The 26,763-nt window shown below is 32.6% G+C and overlaps 3 protein-coding genes across 4 annotated transcripts in view; 2 read left to right on the top strand and 1 right to left on the bottom strand.

Annotated features, from left to right (window-relative positions):
- LOC147065312 (uncharacterized) overlaps window positions 1-18,951 on the bottom strand; it is a 58,207-nt gene extending 39,256 nt beyond the window's left edge. The window contains exon 1 of the mRNA XM_085956917.1: window positions 18,799-18,951. Within this exon, the coding sequence (XP_085813043.1) occupies window positions 18,799-18,822 (24 nt within the window). The 5' untranslated portion in view covers window positions 18,823-18,951. The remainder of the gene's footprint in view (window positions 1-18,798) is intronic.
- Window positions 3,754-17,270, top strand: LOC147065313 (cytochrome P450 9e2-like). The gene is made up of 7 exons (XM_085956918.1): window positions 3,754-3,766; window positions 7,877-8,082; window positions 10,444-10,678; window positions 11,749-11,970; window positions 13,599-13,711; window positions 14,218-14,386; window positions 15,717-17,270. The coding sequence occupies exons 1-7, from the start codon at window positions 3,754-3,756 to the stop codon at window positions 15,893-15,895; spliced, it is 1,137 nt and encodes a 378-aa protein (XP_085813044.1). The 3' UTR covers window positions 15,896-17,270.
- A 1,274-nt stretch (window positions 18,952-20,225) lies between the features above and the next one.
- On the top strand, window positions 20,226-25,524 carry LOC147065311 (cytochrome P450 9e2-like). Of its 2 annotated transcripts, XR_015071740.1 has the most exons (5): window positions 20,226-20,316; window positions 22,273-22,484; window positions 23,110-23,273; window positions 23,488-23,780; window positions 23,903-24,751. XR_015071740.1 is itself a non-coding variant. In XM_085956476.1 (4 exons), the coding sequence occupies exons 2-4, from the start codon at window positions 22,276-22,278 to the stop codon at window positions 23,565-23,567; spliced, it is 453 nt and encodes a 150-aa protein (XP_085812602.1). In that variant the 5' UTR covers window positions 20,226-20,316; window positions 22,273-22,275; the 3' UTR covers window positions 23,568-25,524. The 2 variants fall into 2 exon arrangements, 1 of the variants encoding a protein (XP_085812602.1); XM_085956476.1 differs by having other exon boundaries at window positions 23,488-25,524.
- Window positions 25,525-26,763: the final 1,239 nt, after the last annotated feature.

Below are 26,763 nucleotides of genomic sequence, written 5' to 3'. Positions count from 1 at the left end.
TAGAAAAAAAATGGGTTCCTCTTCCTATACAAAATAGTAATTGCAATATTTTACCTCAAATTCCTATTTAAAAAAAATATGTTCCAACAGAAAACAAGAAAATCGTTGACATTGATTAGTCACAAAATGATAAGGATTTCTTCAAAGCATTATATGCAATAAAAATTAAATTAATTTTTTTTTCTGGAAACGTTCAATTGCCTTATTTCCCTTTATATTTCTTATTTTTTCAATGATATTGTATTATAATTTACATTATGTCCTTTTTCAATCACTTACCAAGATTAAGTATTTTAATATTCTTATTGTAACAATTTTTCTTATCGCAATTAATGATAAATATAATGACCTATAATGTGTCTATTATTATTGACGAAAACACAGTAACGATGAAATATTACGCGCATTGTAACACAAAAATAGGAAAAAATATTATCTTGGTTTGTTCCATATCCATAATTTGTGCCATATCCACAAAAACGAAAAACATTTTGCATTTTGTGGATATGGAACATAACAAAAACGTAAAATAAAGCATTACGGTGTATAAGTGCCATGTAAAATCACTATTTATAAGATATATAGTAGAATATAATAATATCCCAACAGAAAGTTTGTTTCTAAACCAAACGCAATCGTAGTAGTAAGCATGTGTACATGAAGTGCTCGTTTCCCGCTGATTATTGAAGTTATTTGAATTGGTCTGTGTCACAAACCAATAGTAGGCTAGCGACTTGAAGGACGGCAAATCGAGGAGAATCATTTAGGATTATATAAAAATAGTCATTGCTATTTCCTATTATGCTCCCTGGTTTTGTCGGGTTCGCGATGTCTAGTTTACATCCGTTGCCCTTCGACATCCTTGAGGGTAAATGCATAAACCGAGAGCAGTTTTCAGTATTCGACGTAAAACGTATTCTTGACACGAGTGTAAGTTTAACACGGATTCTTCCTTACTCGAGTCGGTTGCCTGCTATCGCCTTACCCGTTATGTATTTCAGTTCCCATTATTTCTGAGTTCCCTGATTGAGACGATAGCCACAATTTAGACACTATACCTAACCTTACCACTCATTAGAGGAAGGACAGATTCTTCTGGCATTGCGGCCACAATGAAATAACTTTGGAACATTATTAATGTCATTTGAAAATAACGATACCATCACCTAAATGAGTCACCTGCACTGCCAGAAAAATCTGACACCATTCTACCTGTTAAACTATGTTCTCAGGCAGGCACATAAGATGGGATGGTTACAAGTCCATCATGCCATCACTTTCTTCTATAATAACCTATCATTGTCTCATGGACGTCACATTAATTACCTACCAAAAACTTTTTGAGGACCTCATTAATATACATATATGTTATCCAAACCAATTGTTAATTTACAAAACATTCCTGGTTTACCACTCATTCTTCGGCAAAAATCAACCCTGGGGCAGCATGCAGGTTTTTTATCGGTTGTGTTAACAGATTTATGTGTTCATCGTCTATTGTATTTTCAGCTTGTAGTGTTAACATTATGCTTTATTTTTTCCAGGATACACTTTGATGTCGTATCCGGAAATTTGTACGTAAACAGTTCAACGTAGAACACTTATTCGTGTGCCGCAGTACGTGAAACATGAGTTCGTGCAACATTTAATCAAATGACGAGTTCTTCGTTGAACATTTCACCGTGGAATACATTTCACCGTGGAATGCGTATTCTACAACATATGGCGCTGGTTTGCAGTTCCAATTAGATTCAATACGAATTTTATGAGATGTCTTTATTGGTTTTAAATAATTTAATGTTGAAACTACATACATATAATTACAATATGAAACTATTTCTAATTTAGTTACCTACTTATTTTCTTCCGTCTTTCCCATATACTCCGATGGTTTAAGTGTTATAATTTTACATGATTATTATATGATACCAAAATAGCATTATTTACTTCAAAATTGTAAGTAAATAATATTATATTTCTTTACCTTCGTAAAAGAAGTGGTTATGTCGATATGTCATTTTTTCCAGTACAAACGATTCTTTAATGCCTTTCAAAGTCATTAATTGATAATTTAAATAATAATATGCACGATAGATTTTTATGTTGTTTTTAATACAAGTAAATAATTTGGAAAAGACCAAAAAATAAAGCAATTTTTGAACATTTTTAAGAACTTTTCAACACTTAACTTAGTATTGGCAAATTTTGATATTGACACTTATTTTACCAAGATCCAGATTTATAATTCCTTGTGTAATATAGATATTATCGTGTAAGTATTAAGTACTTAATATTATGAAGTGCACTTAATGGTAACTATAAAAACAGCTATTTATTGGTTGGAATTAGGAAAACATTTTATTAGGTAGTTAATTAAAATAAAACACAAAAATAAGTAGTTAGTGTTTATTCCACAATTCACACATGGATATTATAGGTTAACCTATAATCCTGAGATATTGGTATCATTTCAGTACCGTTTATTATGTATTGTACTTATAAGTAATAAGTAAAACTATTAATACACCCATGGTGGCTGAGTTGGTAAAGTGGTCGTCTATCAAGAAGTGGGATCGATCAATCCAGCGTAAAGACCCAATGTGTCGTGCAGTGGCGCAACCAGGGGGGGGGGGGCAAGGGGCCCTGGCACCCCCCAAAAATGAAAATTATCAGAATGATTTTAAACATTGAAATTGAAAGCCAATAAACTATACCTTTGGGCTTAGACAAATAAAGACACGGCAAAAAAATGATTTGTAATAATTCTCCAGCACCCTTTTTAGAAAAATTTCTTAGATTTTAATTTTTAACACAAAAATTTTGAAACACTAATGTCAGGTTTTTTTAGAAACACAATCCCTAATGGAAATGTCAAAAATTCTCGATGTCCACCCGAATTCCGGAGTAGTGTCGGTCATGGCTGGGGAGGGCTGACAGAGCTCTAGCCTGAGGGCCCGGGCTGTGGGGGGCCCGGCGTGTCGGGTTGACCAGATAAGTGAGATAAACACACATCATAAATTAGCGTTAATAGTAAAAAAAGTCGCCTGCGGCGCTTATATACTTCATGGTCATGAACATTTTCAATTATTTATATAATTGTGCAATATAGTTTTTGATTATAATGTGTTGATACTCGATACTGTCGAGACAGCTCCATTAAAGTAGATGTATTAAAAATCGCCAATAATTCACTGTATAAGTACCCTTAATTTGAACTGAAACACAATTTGAAGAACGTTAATGTAGTATTTAACACTGCCTTTAATCTAATATCGTAGCCTGAGGGCCCGTTTCAGGATGTGGGGACCATGGTGTAGGTACACCGAGCGCAATAGACAAAAGACCCATAAACGAGAAATTAGGCTGTGAAGAAGAAATAGATCCTATGGGACTGATTTACATTTTCCTCCTTGCCCCCCCCCCAATATTAAATCCTGGGTGCGCCACTGGTGTCGTGTCAAGTGATTATTTCTAGTGTGTCAATCAATATATAGAATGTTACATTCTCAAATCTAGGGTCTTATTGGTTGAAAAAAAAAATGGTTTATTATAATTTTTATAATACCTATGTATTTATTTAATAATACATTCAGTTTACTGTGGGAAACATGTCCTAAATATAATTAAAAAACCAATAACGAAATGTAGTAAGTGTTTTGAAATGATGCATTACCTAATTACAAATCCGTTTTATTTTGGTGGAATCTAGTAAGTGACACTGACTAAACTAAACAATACATTCATTCAAGACAAATGTGTCCAGATGGTAATTTTTTTTTGTATTATGGTCAATTTATTGGGTTGGCCCTTTCTCGAGAGTTCCCTTGTTCATTATTGTGTGCACAAAAAAGACCGTTTTAGAAATTAATATTATTAAAAAAAAAACATTATTACGTACGATATGGTTGTAATTATAATATACTTATCTACCTATTTTCTGCTGTGTCCCTTGTATTATAATGGTTTTATTACGTACTTTTAAGTAAGTATTATATTTTTACATGAATATTTAAAATTTCATTATATATTGTAAATAAATAATATTATATTATGTTACTATGTTTATTGATATTTTGTATTGATAATGGGAGCTATTTATAAGTAATAACCATATACATAGTATATTTGTCTATGGTAATACCTACGTAATGCACATTAATGGTATTAACTATCAAGTTTAGTATTGATGAGAAAATATTAAGTAAGTATATCATTAATTTAAATACCTATAACACAACAATACTATTTAGGTAAGTACCTAATGTTTATTTCACAATTTAGACAGGTATATATATATATATGTACAGATAAGTTAACTGAAATTACAAATATGCCTAATGCTAATTTAAATCTATTTCCGTTTTATCTATGAACGTACATTTTATATTATTTTTATAATAACTTAACTTGTGTACTCCATCATAATGCAGGAAATTAAGAAGGCATCAGAAGTGTAGATAGATAAAGATTGTCATGGCTACGGAACAAACGTGTGTTTCAAAACATACATTTTTGAAATAGACTACAATGCTACTATTTACCACGTGATAAAGAATATGTTATTTACATTACGTAAGTATCATAATATGTTTTAATTTGTTAACTGTCAATTCATGGTGGAACTGCATTGTTATTATATTATTTCTGTCGTTTTGGAATTTGTTTGATAAATATGGTTTTAAAAAAATGTACTCAGTTGAAAATGTCCATCTGAGGCGGACGAAACAGGTCCTAATTAAAAGTGGAATAACTACTACAAAAAATGCGTTTTATTAAATTATCAAATTATAAAAAAAACAACAATATCATAATATGCATTAAAGTTTCTAACATAAATGAAACGCGCATTCAATATTGGCAATATTCGAAGACACTAAACGGGCTTAGTATTTCTTGCGTTGCTGGCTTCAAATTCTGGGTCGATGGTGACTGGCTTTAGCATTTCTATCTTAGTAATCAGTTCTGTGGTATGACCTATAGATATTTAAAATGCACTATTATGCAACTGTAACAAAAGTAACCTATACAGGGCTCGAAATGGACCGGAACGCACCGGAGCGCCGTTCCGGTTCATAAAATCACCAAAATTATCGCTCCGTCTCGTGGACATATTAATTTGGCAGTGAGCTAAATTTGCCATTTAACGTAAAAATCTAAAAGTTTTGTCCACACTGGTAACCTCATTAAATTTCACGATAATTATCAAAATTTGTTTGACCAAAAATTATTTTAATCGAAATTTAATGAGGTTGCCAGCAACTTGTTGCCAATGTGGACACGGCATAACACACTTATTTTTAAAAAATACACAAGCAATTAGATAACTATGTTAACATTTTCATAAAATATTGAGCGCTCCGGTTCGTAAAATATTCCATTTCGAGCGCTGAACCTATAACGTAAGCGTATTAAACATTACATATTATTTATAAATCATGTATGTGTGAATACTTAGTAAACAGAATACAGTATGTACCTGGCTGGTACTGTTCGGTTATACGGAGTACAGCGGAAAACGCATTTTGAAAATAGCCGATAAACTGGATTATTTGTTAGGTTAACCTAACCAAACCTAACCTAACCTAACCTAAACTAACCCAAACTAACAAATAATCCAGTTTATCGGCTATTTTCAAAATGCGTTTTCCGCTGTATTCCGAATAACCGAACAGTACCAAATAAACTTTTTACGAAGAATGTTGTCACTTGTTAGCCATTCGCCCAACCCATTGGGTCTTTACGCTGTATTAACACACAATGGTTTCAAATGTTTTAATAAGATTATTATAATCTGAGTGGACTAATTGAATTAAAACTTATTGTAAGTAGGTATTATTGAAAATACAAAGATGGCAATACCTAATTTATTTAAAAAATAAATGTTTTTACCTAGGTATATAGATTTAATTCATTTATGATATTATTGATCTTTATAATATATAAAGTAAGTACTTAAGTATCTTAATATATATATATGTATTATACAAAAAATATAAAAATAATAATACTTAATTAATATTATATAAAGTAGATAATAAGTAGATAATACAATCATAGATATAATCATAGGCTATACATTAGATATAGTCAATTCACTGTCATTTACTTTTTTTGTTTGTAAGAAATAAAAAGGTTTTTATATTTATACATATATGTATAAAGTACGCAGTACCTACCAACATATCCTAAATATAATTAAAAAATCTTGAAATAAATCAATTACAAATCCGTTGTATTTTGCAGTTTATTGTGTAGGTAGGTCCTTTAACTTTCACGTGCTTCTAGTGCACAAAAAACATTTGGCCACTGTAACATAGATACCTAATATCCGGAGTTCTGATCAAATCTAAAAATTAATAAGTATTAATAAAAAGCCAACATTATTACGTACCTACCTTACTATAACAAAAATAACCTATAATGAAACGGAGTGTATTATACGAGTGTAGAATAGGTAATTAATATTTTTTCTGCAATCCGGAACATAAATTGGCTCCATAGAATGGAGATTATATTAAAAACCTTTTTACGAATAACGGTTGTTACTTGTTAGCCAATCTTGGTCTCACGTTGGATTAACACACATTTAAAAAACAACATGTATTTTTTATTCAGTCACAGGATTGAACCCACTTTCTATATGGAACCGCTCTGCCAAGTCGGATGCCATGGCTGTATTATCAGGATATGCAAAAGTTAAAGTACCTACGTAGTAGTACCTATCTTTAAAGTTGCAAAGATCAATCATATCCAAAATGAATTCAATAAATGCAGTCATCTATATAAGTAGGTACATTTATTTTTAAATTAAAGTATGCAGCTATTAACACGTTCGTATTTTCTATAATATCCATTTACAAAAAAGTTACACAATAGACACATTTAAAAAAACAACGTGTATTTTTGTACATCCGCGGGATCGAACTAACCCACTCTTCATAAACGACCGCTCCCCCAACTCGGGCACATATATTTAAAATTAAAGTAGGTACTACGTACATATCTATAAAAATCAATAATATCCTAAATGAATTAAACAACAGCATTTACATATACCTATGTACCTATATACATTTATTTTTTAAATTAAAAAAGGTAGGTATTGCCATCTTTTTATTTTCAATAATTCATACTTACAAAAGGTTTCAAATCAACTAGTCCATTGTCCACACCAAAACAACAAAATATTGCTATTTCTGTAAGTTGCAATATTAATGTCTAAATAAAACACTTAAAAATACGTAATAAAACCATCGTAATACAAGAAACACACATTAGAAAATAGGTAGGTAAGTAGATTATAAATACAATCACATCGTATAGGTATATTATTTATGTAGTTTCAACATTAAATTATTTAAAACCAATAAAGACATCTCATAAAATTCGTATTGAATCTAATTGGAAGAGAAAACTAGCGCCACATGTTGTAGAATACGTATTCCACGGTGAAATGTATTCCACGGTGAAATGTTCAACGAAGAACTCGTCATTTGATTAAATGTTGCACGAACTCATGTTTCACGTACTGCGGCACACGAATAAGTGTTCCACGAAGAACTGCATACGTACAAATTTCATGTAACCCTTTGATGTAACCCTTATTCCAGTAAAAACATAATAACTATTGTCAACCATATAAAATGTTCTCAAAAAATCTGTAAATTATAATAATTAGTAACACAATAACTGTGAGCTGCGCAGTTGCTTTATATTATCTATGTTTTCAATTCAACAATATGAATCCTTGTCCTGTCTCTCTCGTGTGCCTGCCATCAATCCTCTTCAAGGTGTACCCAAGAGGGTGAGGTATCGCTGGATCTATGTTGCTTTTATTTTAAAATTTTATTCTTATGTATCACATTCTATTTTCCAGAGCTAGGCCATATTGAAGTGGAGCTGAAGGATGCATTTAGGCGATACGCAAACGATGTCATCGCATCTTCAGCGTTTGGGGTGAAAGTGGACTCACTTTCGGAGAGGAACAATCAGTTCTACGAGATGGGAAATGAAGCTACAGATTTCACGGGACTAAAAGGGATGAAATTTTTTCTCTTCCTGATAGCTCCTAAATTCGCAAAGGTAAGAAACTTTTAACAACTGACATTTCCATAGAACAAGAAGGAAAGCATTTAGACATTACCCATGTTTATCATACTCAATACCCATGATTTTTTTAATTACATTATAACCTCGTTTTTACGTGCCCGGAATTCACGTTTTCCCGGCAATTGCGTGTATTTTTTTCAGTCCCGATATATTTCAGTACATTTAATACCCGCATTTACGTTTTTCTTTCCCCGCGATTTACATCGGAAATATTCAAAATATGCGAGTTACGCGCGCTTGACAATGAATGATTGGGTCGTGACATTCGAACGGCGTAAGGTGAGAATTACATAACAAAAATGCAACAAACTAATATACATGATTTTTTTTAATAAAAAATAAAAAAAATTTCAATAAAAATTTTAATTGAATATTGTTTTTTAATAAAACGTTATTTTTTAGAAACATAAAATTTAAATGTTCTTTTTTTCAATACCCCCTGTTACAGGCGGGCTTCTCCCGGTGTAAAATAATCATTTATTAGTCATAAGTCGAAACGTAACCCTGACCTCTAGAAACGGCTTCATAAAACATCTAATCTGATTCCTTGCTCAACTACGTAATTTTTCTTATTCATAAGTAAAGGCCTTCGTCCGGTGTGTGAAAATCACATATTGGGCGGAGGTGTAATTAAGATAAATGTAATTTAATTTAAAAAGTATAAATGATGATGGATGAAAGAGATAATTTTAAGATTAAATATAAGTACTTATTCAAATATAATAAATTTTGCCGCGCTTGCCGGCAACGTTCGAATTTCACGCGCCTGCGCCGGGGTGGTCTTCATGATTCGTCAAATCAAAAGCATCACGCGATAAAATTTGGCCAATCACGAGAGTCCTTTTTGCTGGACGGCGTGGGTACGCGAAATTTGGAAAAAAAAAAGTTAGTGAGCTTCCCTTTTCCAACATGTACGGACCTGCGAAACTTATTGTTAAAACAAAATATGTAAACGTGTAAAGAAAATGTAAAATATAAGAAGATTACCAAGTTACGCACGAGACAGACGTGGTTCATTTAATTTCTCCTCAATTTAAAATATCTTTTTTTGTGAATCCGGGGTTCGATGGACACCTGAGCTAGCCGCTGGAATCCCGGGTATCTCACCCCCTTTTACATTTTCCCTCCAATTAGGTTTTTTTTTCAGTCCCTTAAAAAACGTAAAATAGGGGTTATACTGTATTTGTTTTCTGTTTTAATATGGAAACTGTCATAGTTATCTAATCTGTACAAATAGAAAACAATTCTAAAGAATAATAATAATAAAAGACCAATTTACTCAGTAAAATACTCAGTGGCGAAGGGTGAAGGTGGGCTGTGGACAGAAATAGTGTAAACTAAATTTTGTCAGTCATACCTATTTGTTTTCATAGAACTAAGAATATAAATTGCAGATGGCACTGGTTGGTTTTTAATTCAATTAAACCCTGCCTAAAGCAAATCATACTTATTAGATATTATATAAAAATATTCTTCTATCTACAAAATATCTAAAATTATGCCATTTAATTATACATAATTTTATGTATTTTATAGATAGGAGAATATTTGTTATCTATTATGGTTTGGTTAGGCATGGTTTAATCGAATTTTAAAAACCAGCTGCAATTTGTATTCTTAGTTCAATGAAAACAAAAAAGTATGACTGACAAAGTTTAGTATGCGCTATTTATGTCGAATCCCCACAGTCTACCTCCACCAGTGGTGCATTTAGGGTGGTGAAGGCCCGACGGACATAATGATTTTGAGGCCCCCACGATACAAAATTAAATAAAATCAATTAATTTTTATTTGTATAAATCTCTTATTTGCATTGCTTTTTCATCAAGGGTTTTAATATCATATTTTATTGCTTTCAGTTTTTAAAAGAATGCTGGCTTAAAGTCATAAAGTAGCTGATAAAAGTGGAAAGGCAATAGGTACCTGTTTTTTTCAGGAATTATTTAGAAGTTAAATTAACTGGCTTGGTTTCACAGGGTTTAATTGAATTTTCAAAACTAACCAACACCGCCTGTAAGACTACCAAAGTTTAGTATGCACTATTTATGGCTGATCTTAACAGTCTACCTCCACCCTTCGCCACTGTTGTACAGTATAGATTACATAAACAATGACTATCTGATATGACAAAAATGAAAATAACGTATGACTAATCTGGATCTACCTGAAACAAGTTATTATGTGCTGGAGAAAAAAAATAGACTTATCACATGTACTAAAATCATTATTACTTAAAAAATATGATGCGCTTACTTGTATCTAGTAATTAAACATTACGATTACAGGCATTAAACCAATTTCATTATTGGCATGATAGTGATGATCCGTTTTCAGATGATAGGGCTAAAGGTGTTTGCAGATAAAGTGACCAATTTCTTTAGACACCTGGTGTGTGACAGCATGAAAGCGAGGGAGGAAGGAAAAATCTTGAGACCTGACATGATTCAGCTCCTCATGGAAGCGAAGAAAGGGTCTCTGAAGTGTGACGTGGAATCAGATTCTAAGGATGCTAATGATGGCTTCGCTACGGTTGAAGAGTCTTCTGTTGGAAAGGAAACTGTAAAACGCCGTAAGTTGTGTTACATATTAATTTTATAAATAATGGCAAGACGAGTTTAGGAATAAATAATTTTAAGCGACAATTAATGTCACAAACAAAAATACAGGTTACTGATTATCCAATAGACCGTATGTGAGATTTTTCTTTTCATATTCAATATAAATAATGGGATGAATCAAAGAATTTAGAGTCTACACAGAAGGATAATGCATATTAGCATTTAAAAATTAGGATTTTTGAAAGCATTTCGATTTTTGAATCAAACAAATTATACATGTGGTTGTATTGGTAATAAGTTCATTATTTTCTTCTTCTATTGGCAGCCCCAAAAACAAAATGGTGGCTTGTGTTCTGAATTGTAGTATGTTGCTTTATTTACATAATCTACACATGCATTTCTCAGTGTTTTACATGATTATTCATGTTTAAAATAATGGTTAATGTATTTATTGCTTTTGGTTGCCTACAATATAACATTGATGAGGTAGTATATTTCCAAAGGTTATAGCTAAATTTCTAAAATATCAGTTGAACATCATGCTTCCAAAAATTATGTAATTAAAATAAAATTCTACCCCTTTAAGTCATACTTAATTTTAGAATAAAAAACAAATTATGTGTACCTTTATTAAATATATTTTTATATAAAAATATATATAAATTGTGCACTCTATTTTTGGATTTCACAGCCTACCTTCCAAATGTCACTCTTCAACAGTGCTATGCCTGGCCTATGCCTTCATCATTCAACCTCTTTGATAAGCCCAACATCATCAGATTTATCAAAACCTATCATCTGCCAGACACATGTGGACGTGTGACATATATGGATGATCTAGCTCCGATGAAACGCCACACACATTTAGTGAACTATGTACAATGAAAACAGAGCACAGAAAACTATAACTTCGGTGGACAGAGAGACTTGCTATGAGTAATCGTTTGGAGAATGAGAGTGAAGGACAGGGCAGTCTCATTAAGGCGGTGAAGGTTCAACGCAGGAAAGAAACGTCAGAAAAGAAAAAGTATCTGGCAAGCTGTGATTAAATATATTCAAAACTTATATTATATCTTTACAGAATGGACTGACGATGAATTAGTTGGCCAGGCCTTTATATTCTTCTTTGCTGGCTTCGACACCTCATCTTCTGTTCTATGCTTCATAGCGCATGAGCTTACCATGAATCCTGATATTCAAGAGAAGCTTCAAGAAGAAATTGATGAAGTCGCTTTAAGAAACAACGGCCATGTACACTACAATGATCTACAGAATATGAAATACATGGACATGGTAGTATCAGGTGGGTAACTGAATACAGTTTTCTCTCTACATACAATTTGATTCAATGATTCCTAACTGGGTTTCATAAAATTTCGCAAAAGTCAATGAAGAAGTATGAACTTAGTAATTACAACAAAAATCGGTTAACATGTCCTATTTTTTAAAAATTAAATAGAGAGAGTTTTACTTAGGAGCTAAATTCATGTAGCAGCAAGGAACATAGAATAAAAAATTGAACAATCCAGTTGGCAGTAAAACATCACTGCCTACTTCTACTACATACTATCCATTTTACTTTTGTCAAAAAATTGCATTGTAACATAACAAAAATACAGCACAGTATTATCAAGTTTGTGTTTATTGGCATATCCAATAGTTTTGGACACATAGATATATTAAGAATACTCGCTTATTAAAATTTTTACCCACTACACTAATACATTATGCCGTACTACTCCTAAATAATGCACGATCTACCTATCTGTAATTGAACATGTGACCAATTATAATAATATTTAAGAATATGGGTCAATGAGAAATGGGACCAGTCTTAGGAAATAAAAACTAGAATTGAGATCGCAAGGAGTGCCTTTCTCAAAATGAGACGCCTCCTTAGCAATCGAGAGCTTAACCTAAGTCTGATACTGTGTATGGTGCGTTGTTATGTTTTCTCAATTCTTTTCTATGGTATGGAAGTATGGACGCTAAACCAAGAAATATCACGGAGAGTTGAAGCTTTTGAAATGTAGCTGTATCTATATACGCATTCTCAAAATTAATTGGACTGACTGGGATGACGAATGTTAAAGTTCTCAATTGAATAGGAAAGTACCGAGATGTTCTGCGTAGTATCAAAACTAGAAAATTACAGTACCTTGGCCATGTTATGAGAGGATAAAGTACAACATTCCCCAACTTGTCATCCAAGGAAAGATCAATGATAAGCATTGGTGGGCGGTGGCTGACCTCCGCTAGGGAATATCACTATAAGAGGAAGACATATAATTATGCTCTGTGAACATCACTGGCTGTATCCAGTAAATAATAATCAACTAATTCTTTTGGAAAACAATATTTATTTCCTATACTTCAGATATACGAGTTACCTTAACACTTAGCGTTTGTGCCAACATTAACCACGAAACGCTGTGTTCGACCCCTGCTCACCTGTCGACTCTTCCGCTATAGGAAATGTAGATGACAGCCAGATATAGGAAGCATCCATACATAAAAACGGCATTAAATGGCGTGCAGTCATAAAAAATTAATTAACACATAACTGCAACGTTAACGTAGATATTTTAAATGATTTTAGAGAAACAAAACAAAATGTACATAGTAAGTAGTAACACTCATTACTCGCCAATCAGTTTATCAATTTTTATTCCTTCATACATATTTGCTACAAAATTTCCTCTACTAAGTAAAACTCTTTTTAGGTAAATACTTCTTTGACATGCTATCTCTAGTCAAGATACTTAAAAATACTTCATTGTTTAAAAATAGGTCATGATAAACTATTTTTTACTCCATTACCTACTAAAAATATATTCGAATTCTTGCAGAAACCCAGGGCCTCGCTGAATCTCTGTCATGGATCACTACTCTATCCTATACGGATGGTTTAATAGATTTTTTTAATTGTAGAAACATTGAGATTGTGGTCTCCAGTTGTTACCAGTGATAGAAAATGCGTCAAATCCTACACTTTACCTCCACCAACCGACTCAGATCAGACAGCAGATCACAAAGGATACACGGTATAATTCATGTTTTTACTCTTGGTTTTCGCCTACTTTCTGTATACCCAGAAACTTATTTTTTTTACCATGTTCGATTCTAAGAACATCATAATATAGACCTCAGAATAAGTCTAGTTTTTGTGCACTTCAATATAAGCCACCTAAAGCCAGCCAAAGTCATTCTTCGGTAGGTAGCCAGGTAGGTAGCCAAACTTCTTAAAGAATCTACTCAAATCCGGCGTTACCTATTCTGTGGCAAATTGCAAGTGAAAAACTTAGTTATATTTTAATCTCATGATTATTATCACTTTGTATTTGATGCAGTTGTTCAGGAGAGAACAAAAAATCCACTAGTGTAACTTATTTAAGCTAAGATTATTCGAAGGGAACACTCTGATCCGACTGCTCAAATGTTATTTTAGGATACATAATAATAGTTGTTGTTAATAAGGTTGTAAACCTGTCTATGTGTGCAATCATCCGAGTATGATGCGTTTGTGTTAATGTCATTTCATCTCCTACAGATTGCAGCTGGTGAAGGAATTTCGATACCAGTTTACGCTATCCACAGTGACCCGAAATATTTCCCAAATCCGGATAAATTCGACCCGGAAAGATTCTCCGATGAGAACAAAGGATCTATTCAGCCGTTCACGTACATGCCTTTTGGATTGGGTCCGAGAAATTGTATAGGTAAGCAAAAGAAATATATTTTTCGTTAAAATTACAATTGAATTTCGATTTATCAGAATAGATAATCGCTTCCCTAGTAATCCAAACCCACGCAATTATCATAATATTTTTCTTAAAAAAGAATTTATACTCTAGACTAAGCCTATTACGCATACCGTATCAGGAATTTTGAAGGCTATTCGATTTTCGAATCAAACAATTTTATTATAAACGTGTGGCTGTATTGGTAACAAATACATTATTTTCTTTTTATATTGGCAACCCTACAAACAAAATGGAGACTTTCAATCTAGTTTGAAGTATGTTGCTTTGTTTACATAATCTCATGATCAATATAGGTACATACTGGTTTTGGCTGCCTACATAAAATTGACAAAGTAGTATCTTTCCACAGATATACCTATAGCTAATGTCTGCTTTAATATGGTAATATTATGTGAGATGCGTGAAAAAATGTCAAATTAAAGTTGATTTTAATTATACACTATTCAAACCTATGAATTATTTAAGTGTAGCTCAAGTCTTATTTTGGCAATATATGCACATAGAACCATGTACTTATGTAATTAATTAATCGGGTGAATATAAAATTAAAGAGAAATATCATAGTAGAATTAATGTTCAAATGAACCTGCAATGTGTAGTAAACCGTAAGTAACCAAGTTAATAATTCGACCAGAGATCCATTTTACTTCAATTTCATACATTTAGACCTCTATAGAAAAAGGTTTTTTTCAACACTTTCTACAATAGTAAATGTATTATAATAATCATAGCGGTTCATAGCACTATTTAGTGAGGCTGTCAAAAATAGAAAATTTAATTAAAATACATATATTTTCTAAATATACAAGTAGATATTGCAAGCAATTATTATAATAAAAGCAGCGCTCGAAATGGAAAATTTTACGAACCGGAGCGCTCGATATTTTTATGAAAATATTAACGTTGTTATCTAATTGTATATGTATTTTATGAAAATAAGTCTGTTAGATTTTTTTATTATATGACATATCTAGCTCAGACGGTCAAATTAATATATCCACGAGACGGAGCGATAATTTTGGAGATTTTATGGACCGGAACGGTGCTCCGGTGCGTTCCGATCAATTTAGAGCCCTGAATAAAAGTTTATTTTTCACCATTTTACATGACCCCTGTAAATCAAGAGTCAAATGTAAGGTAGTGTCGTATAAAAAAGATGTTTTTTTAACTCTGTCATATCAATCAGTCTGAAAATCTGTCTTTTTTTTGTTTAATCGCAGGATATTCTCAGAGGATTCAAAATATATATGAATTTATGACATTGTCTTTCTTTATTTTTTTGAAGCCTCTCGCTTTGCTTTAATGGAGATGAAAGCTGTGATATTCCATATGTTGGCCAAGTTCGACTTCACTGTCATCTCGAAGACCCAAATTCCGCTGAAAATCTCCAAGTCTACATTCAACATGACTGCTGAAAATGGATTCTGGATCGGATTAAAGCCAAGAGTCATTGCCGGAAATTAAATAGATACCCACGATTATCATTTAATGTGATTTATTACCAGATTTAGAAATTTTCACAAACACTATGAAATTGACAGATTGTATTTATTCTTTTATTTTATGAATATATGACCTCCTTATTTTTGGACAGTCATATTATTAAACATAATATATGTCTAATAACAAAAATTGAAATTTAAAAAACCTATGTAAATGTTCCATAACTTTTGAAATCCACCAACAAAAACAATGTTGACAAACGATTTACAGAAATATAATATTATTACCTATTTAAAGTGATATAAATACGGGTAAGACTCCACCCCCTTTAAACCGTGGTGGGATTGGTCGTGATAACCGAAATTTAACAGTGGGTCTATTCTATACGCAAGAAGGCTATCAATGGCAGTTTATTATTATGTATTGAGGTATTATAATAATTTATTGTTGCAACAAGTTAGCCGTCTAAACTATCAAAACTGTCTATCTCGCTCTAAAAATTAACACAGCCAAGAAAGGGGCTTTTAAAACATTGCAATTTTTGACAGTTTAGACGGTTAACTTATTTTAACAATTAACTGCCTCACTAGGTAAGTATGATAATTTACTGACGATAACCGCCTTGTGTATAAAATAGACCCACTGGGGGAGATTTGAAAAAAATGTAATTTAAAGTATGAAAATGGTAAAAAAACAAAATAAACAAAATATATAAAATAACAGTAATTTCACATCACAATAAACTGAAAAAAATAACATTCATTTTGTTCTGCATTGCAAAAACGTTACGTTGCGACGTATCATTATACTTTTGTTTCACTCACGCTCTAAACTTCATAATAATATGTGAGTGAGTAAAAAGGTGCATGATTCCACTAATTATGACGATTCCTGGAACATGGCAATACTATACGACTCAAACCATTAAATTCTCAACAAATTTAATTAAACGATGTTTAGGGAAAGTTTATTGATATAATCCCTCTACATTTTCAGTGAACAATTTCAGTATAATTTTTTTTTATTTATTTTTAAAAAATCAATTTTTATACTGTAGTTGACATTTAACCAAAGCTGTCCCCAAACCCAGTGATTCTCAATCTGACACTTTTAAGCAAAAACAAATGTTTTCTAAGTTTTTCATATAACCTATTATTAAAACAGTTATTCATTTTTATGGATTTACTTATAGATCAAAACAATTTTATTATAAAAGCAGGATTGACACAAAATATATACACCAAAGATGGAACCTTCTATGAAAATCGTTGAAGCGAGTTTCAGTTTGTCATAAGTGCCATTATTTTATGCAACAAACAATGAATGCCTACCTAATTCTTCAGTTTGTATAAAAATTAGTAGACCAGATAAAATATTTAAAAATACACTGTTATGCGTCAATTACATTGAGCTACTTTATGAGCTGCTTGTAGGCGAATTTACAATCTGCCTGTAAAGTCGCCCAGTGTCATAATCGAACAAGCTAACAAGCAGATTGTAAACAATCTACCGAGAAAAGTTGAAAGCCGGTCAACTTTACACACTACACGCCGGCGTGTGGGCCTACTGCGTCTGCGCAGTAGAGCGTAGTAGCAACCTCCCGGTAAATAAACGAACTACGTTCTGTCTAAATAGTCGCTGACTTGTGGCTTCTCAGCGAATGGAAAGTTTTGTGTGTCATCATCACAATCACAGTAGCTGAATCGCCCGCTTTTAAATTCGCCAACAAACAGCTCGTAAAGTAGCTCAATGTAATGCTATAATGATGTAGCCATAATAATTGTTTTTAAACATATTGTAAATATAATATTATTGTTTATTAATTTAAGATGCTGTCTACCTCAATAAAAAGATATCCATATCTAATAATTGACAAATTATTACATAATATCTACCAAAGAAAATATTATTACATAGGAATATTAGATAAGGATAGGTAGGTACGTAGGTACCTACCTATTAACTTTTTATACTATACAATATATTATATTATTTGTATGATGGAGTTCTAACCTGTAAACGCCAATTCAGTTAATATTTTCATCTATGGAAATATATAATAAATCGTCACTCTTCAGGTCAATTGTCGTAACCCTCGCTTTTAAACGAAGTGACATTTTGATGGCAATACACTTATTGCATACTCTTACATGAACTGGCCAAGTATCATAAACCCCAAAAAAATATTTCATATCAAAATAATTCAAAACTATTTTTTAAGCCGTTTGTAACTTAATAAAAAATATTTCAGCCAAATGCTATAACCCTCTAAACGTAAGCTTCTGGTGTATCAATAAAAGAAAATTCTCAATTTGTAATAAAATAATTATTAAATCCAATGCTCACAGTTTTTTTCACTTTCTGAACAAGTTGATATTTGAGGGTTACGACAATTATTAATTGGCTTGGCCAGTGACGATATTATGTAGATGCAAAAAAATTCGAAATGAATGACAAATTTATAATTATTAATAAAACTAGGTATATTTTTTAGTCTATGATAATATTTTATTGTAATGAAGTACCTATCTATAATTATTATTTTGTATGTTTTTACAAAAGGCTTGGTTAATTATAAATATTTACTTAGTCACATTACTTACAGTGTTTTATTTTAGCATTATTTTGATCAAACCAAACATAGCTACCCTTATTTACCATACTTACCATATTTTATATTACCTGTCTTCTGTAGAGATATACTTTCTTTGTTTTTTTAACCATTTTCAATAATTCTTTACAGTAAGTTGTACCTAATATTTCACCTAATTTAATTTCATTTATTATGCTTTCTGTGTCCGCCTCTTATTGGGACAATCACATATTATTTTATTCTATATTATAATTATACTTATTCTCTGTGATTGATCCTGTTGGGTGACACAAATAAATTTAAAAAAAATACCACATTTAGTATTACTTACTTTATAGCGCCTGTACACATGCATGGAATTACTGTCGGCAATTGTGCTTATTTTAAAGTGTCATCACAATAACTGTTTACACATAAAAGTGCTGACTGTGTCTCCAATCTCATTCTTCAAGAGTAAGCAAGATGCGAGGTTGTCATTTTATACTACTATCTGACAGGTCGTATTGAAAATCGAAGCTCGAAATGAGTAATTTGTTTTTTTACCGGCATGTTCTCCCCTATCGCTCTACTACGCAGATCGAAAATAATCTTACTGCGCGCAATAAATCATCACAATTTGGAATCTCCCAATCTTGTTTGTTTACGCAATCTTGCCAACTGCTGGATAATACATAATATTTCCCCATAGATTTTCTTACTGTGCACAGTACATCCATGCACGTGTAAACGGAGTATAATATTCGGGTTTTATTATAATTTCTGCCTTAAACCCAGTTTCGCAAGGTTGCCACTATGCAGAGGCCCATATGCTCCGTTTAAGAGTGAACATGGTAATGTATTTGACTGAACTAAATGAAACCAAAATTCATCAAGCTTTAAGCTCAGATAAAAATATAGGTTTTCATTCATTACTGGTATCCAAAACTGAACCCGTTCGATATCGGCACAGAATAGATGCGCAGATGTTCATCTTATATATACATAATTTGAATAACAAAGAAGTATTAAAAACTGAACTCTACTGTCCAACACATTCTTCTTGGCTATGTGTTAAAACTGTGAACTAACAAGCTCCTCCCATTTTAACCGCACTTCCATTATAAACTAACAAGCCCCCCCCCTATTTAGTCGACGACAGCGCCTTCCAGCTTTTGCCTAAATCTTCTTGTTGGACAGTACATACATTGCAATAAAGGTGATTTTTACAGATTTTTGTCAGATTAAACTTTTCTGGAAATAGTACCAATTTTTTGATCAAATTTGTATGGAATGTGTATCCTGTAGCTGATATAATATTATACAATATCAATGGTCGAAATAAAGTTAGTGGAAGAGCATTATAAAACATTAAAAATCGTGCTATAGTCTGAAGAAGCAGCCACCAAAGCATATATGTAGGTACTAATCAGTCATTGTAAACGTGCATCAGCACATTAAATTAAAATTGCTTAATAGTCAATTTTAAATACTTTCCAGCGTCTCTGGAAGGCTCCACACACCAGGTTTGCAGCTTATTATCTGTAACTACTGATGGGATGCTCACCCTCAGGTGGTTATAGTATTACAAGTCTAATTTTAACGACTTAAAGGTTTTAATATTGCATCCTTTAAGAGTACATATTTTGGCATATTTGTGTAAAATTATAGTAACATAACTTACTATTTCATATTTTTCCTGAAATATAAATTATAGTAAATTGTACAAAGGTATTGTACTGTAATAACCATAGGGTTGGCAGTACTGTCAGTCAAATACAAATAATTTTCCTCACAAGGCAACACTGTACATTGAGAAAATAAGTTTGTTGTTTGACCGCGATTTGACATTTGTTTGAAACTTTCATAAAAGGTAGGTAATCATATAATAATGTAGGTATATCACATGGATCACAAATAGGTGCATCAACTTAAAAAATAGGACCTACTGCTTTTTGTATAAAAAACAAGAGATTATTAAAAACTCACCCATTAAATCTAACCTCCAACATTTTTTTTCAAAACAATGAGCTGTCAAATATAAAGACCTTGATATTTTAGAAGTAAGTACCTCATGTAACTTTTTCCATAGGTTTTGAAATTGTTAAGTAAATTTTAAATTAAAATTATTAAAAATCTTGATTAGGTATCCAAATATTTTTTTTTCTGTTTTATATTATGTAGGTAGGTAGCTACCTTATCTAGATAATATTATGTCTGTATAATCTTTATAATAAATACCATTATACTGATAAATATACATAAATAAATATGTATTTGCTTAAAAATACTCTCGTCGATTAATTTTCTCAGATCTAAAATAAATTAACCAAAAAATATCAATTCTAATGGATTCAAGCTCTGTACTATTCCATTTAAGTCGTTTTTTGCGACCCGAGTTTCGCCTTTCGGCATCTTCAGGCGTCGTGTACACTCACCAGCGGCGAAACCCGGGTCGCAAAAAACGACTTAAATGGAATAGTAGAGCTTGAATCCATTAGAATTTAAATTCAAATTCCATCAAGTACTTCGGTCGAAAGTATTAATATTATTCAAAAAATATCAAGCGTGGGGGGGGGTAGTAAAAATCTATATATTTTGGCACCAAATGGAAAAGGCATGTATATCGAAAACCCCTGGAATGATGGATTGGATATTTATATTATGGATGGATATTAATATTACTGCACACTCTCAGTAATCCACCACCCCAAAAACCAGACAAGTCGTCGCTGTAGGATTGGTTTGTCGAATAGAGCAAATGTTCAGGAGACGGAAAACAAATTTCATAATCCTATATTTAAATACATGGAGATATTTAAATTGTTATTTTTACAGCATATGAATGATGTATTCATTACCATTACAAAGTAATTTTAAGAAAAGGATGGTTCTAGTCTATTAAGATACAGAAAAACATACTGCATTAAAAGGTTGATTTCGACAAAAACGGATATTCGACAAACCAATCCTATAGCGACGAAGTGTCCAATTAGTGAAAACGGCAGCTTAAGTATAATGCATACATACAAAATAATATGGTAAAAATTAAAACAGGTAAGTACCTACATATTTCGTAAAAGTAGTTTTTATTGAGAAATGTGTACTAGCAACTTTGTACTTAATGGTTTTCTTTATAATAAAAATCAAGTAAGTATTTATTAAATTACTAGTACATATTATTAAATAAGCTAAGTTTATTCCTACATGTATTAAACCATGGGCGGCCAACCAATATTGTACATTTCAGCAATGTCAGTAAATGAAGCACTTCTCAAAGCCTGGGTGTTTCACTGCTACTATTCTACTTCCATTGAGTCTCATGACCTGCTGTAGTCTTAGTGACCCCCCTTGGAAGAAAATTAACAAGGCAACCGCCTTCTCTGTTTCAAAAAAATCTGTCACTGCGGAGGTATTGGTTTACCAAAGAAGTTAAATTACCGTTTTTGGCCATATGGACCAGGGTAGAGTCAAAATGTTTTCTTTAGGAAAAATAATCATTAGCCATTTGCTCAACCCATTGAGTTCTTGAACTGCATTGAAACACACATAAACACAAACAACTTCATACACACATAATATGCCACTATTCAACTGCATTCAGAAATTGATAATTTTGTTTTAAATAATACATTATATATAATCAGTATTTTATACAATTAGGAAGGCTATATACCGACAATTATAACTTGAGGTACGGTGTATTGAAAAACTAATATCTCCGCAATACTCACATTACGACACTAGCGCCGAGGCCCATAAGTAATAGTTGTCAGTCACTATTTCCATAACTATTCAAGTAATCCCTGATTTATTATTTCTTCGATAGATCATGATTCTGGGCGTTATCCTTCTGTGTGTCATCGCCGGAATCATCTTATTTTGGTGTGTCTCAACATACACCAGCGGCCACTTCTCCCGCAATGGAGTGAAGGCTACACCATCATGGCCATTCTTTGGAGACATGCTGACTGTCATATTCCGGATGGAGCACTTAAGAGACATGGTCTCTCGTTTGTATTACTCACATCCCGGACAAAAGTAAGCTATATTAATTATGCTTTGTTTATGGATAAATTACTAAAAATTAAATATACATATTTTGAAACACTTCAGAAACTAATGAAGTTTTATTTTTTGCCGTGCCCATAGAGATGGCCTTATAAACGAAAAGTGTACTGAGTCCACGTTCAGTTTGGGCTTACCCACATCATAGTGATATAAAATCTCATTGGCCGAGAACCGCTCCATTTTAATGACTATACCGCCTAGTGCTTATAGGCTGACGAATGAATGGCCCGTGTGCCTTACGATCTGTCAGAAATTGTGTACGCCTCAAACCTATGCAAATATAACTAAAAACATATCTTATAATAATAGTAAATCAATATCAAAAATACACTATAGATATACCATCATAAATCGTCGTGTACTCGAATTTAGAACTAAGCTCTGATATCACAGTATAAAAAGTATTATATTAATAAGTAAATATATTATATTTTTAAAGAATATCGATACTCGAATCTATTCAATGACTGTCAACCAATCTGCATTATCGATTAAGCAATCTACACCATACCATTCACAAAATTCTTACCATAATTATAAGGATAAACATAAAATTCTATGGCTCATTTTGATATTGGTCAAATTTTTTCTACAGATACATCGGCATTAACATATTCTTTTCGAGAATGGTAATCATCAGAGACTTGGAGATAATTATGCAGGTTGCAGTGAAAGACTTTGATCATTTCACTGACCACTTTTCAGGAATTGATGAATCCGTGGATCCACTTTTTGGAAGCAGTCTTTTCTCCCTCACAGGTATGCAAATGGTATTTTGACACCGTCATTCCTCAAACCAACCGCATGTCGACGTACTGAAAAGCTGGTAAATACTATCCACAAGGTGTAAACAGCGGAGCTATGTCATGAAAGAAGTTTCAAGAAGACTGACATGCCGACGTGGATAAACATTATTCTTCAATTCTAATTCCTCATTTAATGAAGTGATTTTGATATTTTTTTGTTATTTTAGATGTGGATTTTAAACCTACACTGACGGTTTCAGAGACAGGCACTCTACCATTTACTCCACAGTGGGATAATATCTTGTGATGTTTTCAATGTGTCTTTGATACTTTTAGATTTTAATAGAACAATGATAGAGCAGATGTCTCCGAACCCATGAGTATGGGTCGACATCCCGTCTCTGGTAAAAAGTACATGTTATTTTATCCAGAACAAGGCCCCCATGAATTGGACAAATGTTGTAATCAAATGTTTATTAATCTCCTCACGTCTGTGGAAGCTCATATGCTCTACTTAGTAGTGAATATGCCAATTTATTTAATTTTTCTATCCAGTGACGTCCCTAGGCAAGATGCCGCCCTAGGCAGCGCCAAAATGTCGCTCCATTTTCTTATACAGTATTTTTTATCATCCTTTAATAGCTCCAATATCTAAGAAAGGTGTTGTATGGCTACATTAGGTACGAACAAAATATATACTTACCACTAAAACATACAAAATAAAATTTATAAATATTTTTTGCCCAAAAGTGGGTTTTTTCGTTGGTAACACAGTGGCTTCTTATCTCGAATCCGACAAAAAATTAAAGTCCTGTTAAACCTTGTATGTTAATTAATACATTTTGTTTCCAACCGGTGAGCTGATTTCGTTATTAGGTACTAAGTTTTGGTAGCAATTTCTATGATTCTCCTCTATTTGCCGCCCTTCGAGTAACTGCCTCCCCCAAGCGACGCTCAATCTGCCTACCCCCACGGGACGTCACTGTTTCTATCTGCGTTACGATTGCTGGTGTTGCTAGCAAGCTTGAAACAATGAAAATCTTTAGTCAATGAGAGAAATACTATTCAACATAAGGACTAGTGGAGTTATGGAAAATCTATATTGTAATATGCAGAAGAAATCGGAGACATGTTGCTACATTCCCAAATGCTCTCCATTTGGGGTGTCTCTGTGAATCTGGAGAGGCCCAAATCGATACCAAATCGACAAATAGTAATAGTAGGACAAATAGTTACGAAATTAAAAAAAATAATAGAGCCGGCAATGCTGTAAATCACGGCCGTTTAAAAATATCGGCAACGTCGCAATTGTCGCCGTTTTTCGACAACGCTTCTCGCTGAAAGCGAAACACAAGATGGCAGGTAATACGCGCCAGACGGCCAAACAGTAAACATCGTTAACTCGCGCTTCATATAAAAGAAATTGTAACTGTGAAAAAAATGTAACCATTAGTATATATTAACGTAAATACATCTTGTCGATTCCACCACAATTCCGGTGTGTTATTTGTCCACCTCCAAGTCCTGAATCCAGACGAAAATCCATACTAAGAAACAAAGTGACTGCGTGTTTTCACTTTCGAAATTGGAGGGAATTGACAATGTATCCTCCATACAATTAGCATGGTCCCTTATCATCTCTTATTTATTTTTATGATTACCGTCAAATGGGGCGACATTGAAATCGAGGGGCTACTTTGATACTTTGAAAATGATTTTGAAATTGGCAACACAGTACCCACCGGAACGGTATAATTATAAGTTCGTATCATTGAATCTGAACTGAACGAATCAAATGGCACCGTTGGATTTATTTGATTTGGAACCGTTTGGTAGAATGTCCACGGAAACGCTTTTCTGACAACTAATTAGTGTTGCCAGTACTTAAAATTAATTCATAATATATTAGTCTCTAAAACAGAAACATATTTGAAACGTCAACTTGTTATGAAATTCTAACCTCCTATCATGGTCTACAATAATACAAATTTAACAAACTGTTGTATTCATTCATTTTAAATATACAAAATATAAAGAATGCTTCATAAATAGGTAGCCATTTAGTTAATTTATAAGATTTATAGGTATGACGAGTTTTTAAAAATTACTTTTGATTAGAGCTTTTCATAATTATTGACCACTTGTTCATGTCGACAGTATGATATTGTGACTTAGACGACAATCGAACATATTAAATTCGTTAGGTAATATAAAGATCATTCCGGGTTGATTTAACACAGTTTGTAGTTTAGAATCTCCGTTACAAAATATAAATAAAATGAAAATAAATTCTTTGTCTGACATAATAATTATAGTAATGATATTAAATCGAACTTGCATAGAAAATAGTGCTGGATTTTGAGATAATAACACCAAAAGCGGCGTCTTGTTCGCGTATGGTTACTTATGAATAATAGGTATTGATTATTAATCTATAATACATATAATTCAAGTGAACTCCTATGGTGTAAATATCTAACATATTAATATGAACACCTCACGATATATAAATGCCGAATAATGCTTATCAACACTTTGACAGATTGCCATTAGTCTATGGATCGTCCGAATTGGTTTGACGTTTCATGTCAAACCATTTCTGATGGTCCGAGAACGGTTTGATTTTCAATGATACACTGAACCAAACGTCAAATCTCAAACCATTTCCGGTCAACTACAATTTGTATGTATATTGTCTATGGTTTAATTTGATTTGTTTCGTTCATGTTGAAAGAAACGAACCTTTCGTAAGCCCGGAAATTTTAACGTTTACAGTGTTTACACTTACGTTAACACTTTGTTTATTTCGAAGGTTATTTATTAGCGCAGCTAACCGTTCTGCCAATTTTGGCAACTGTCGTTAAACTGACAAGACTTGTCAGCCGGTCAGTTAAAAACATTATAGGTACCTACCCCATCTTTTTCATCCGAACGGTGTGAGAAAAGATGGTCCTTCGTCTGTACTTAGATCATGCCCCCCACATCCCGAAGCGGGCACCCAGGCTAGGATCTTTGGCGAGCCCCTTACTTATCGCTAAAGTTAAAGGCAATGTGACGATCTACAGTTGCATATTATTCCAAATGGTGTTCGAAGTAAAATTAAGGGTATTTTTAGCGATTTTTTATATTTTTAATACACCCACTTTTATGTTGATTGCACAATGAAATTATGGATATGTCAAATATCGACAATAATCAAAAATTGTAAGTATGGCAAAACCACATACCATCTATCTACCTATCTAGATACTTGACGTCATAAACATCAGTGGAGATTGATCATCACTCGCCTTTCAATATGAAGTAGATTCTTTAATTATTTTAGTTTTACTTATTTTACTCCTACTTAGTAAAAGATCTTTAAATGTGTTCAAGTGTATAAAACTTTTCCAAATGATCGCGGAACACCTATTCAGGTGAACACTGGTGTTCCGCGGAACATAGTTTGGGAAACTCTGGTCCATGGTATCACAATTTCGACAATCTGGTAAATAATAATAAAA

This window comes from Rhyacophila brunnea, unplaced genomic scaffold (genome assembly GCF_057557595.1).
Source record: "Rhyacophila brunnea isolate RB1 unplaced genomic scaffold, BYU_Rbru_1.0 scaffold_6, whole genome shotgun sequence".
Classification (NCBI taxonomy): Eukaryota; Metazoa; Arthropoda; class Insecta; order Trichoptera; family Rhyacophilidae; genus Rhyacophila; species Rhyacophila brunnea.
Note: the sequence above shows the minus strand (reverse complement) of the source record. Positions and strands in the feature narration are given on the sequence as shown.

Bases quoted from the DNA above. Each gene is read 5' to 3' on its own strand.
- LOC147065313 (XM_085956918.1), top strand. The intron at 8,083-10,443 runs GTAAGAAACTTT...ATCCGTTTTCAG, and splicing joins TAGCTCCTAAATTCGCAAAG to ATGATAGGGCTAAAGGTGTT. The intron at 14,387-15,716 runs GTAAGCAAAAGA...ATTTTTTTGAAG, and splicing joins GGGTCCGAGAAATTGTATAG to CCTCTCGCTTTGCTTTAATG.
- LOC147065311 (XM_085956476.1), top strand. From the start codon at position 22,276: ATGATTCTGGGCGTTATCCTTCTGTGTGTCATCGCCGGAATCATCTTA. The intron at 22,485-23,109 runs GTAAGCTATATT...TTTTTTCTACAG, and splicing joins TACTCACATCCCGGACAAAA to ATACATCGGCATTAACATAT. The intron at 23,274-23,487 runs GTATGCAAATGG...TTGTTATTTTAG, and splicing joins CAGTCTTTTCTCCCTCACAG to ATGTGGATTTTAAACCTACA.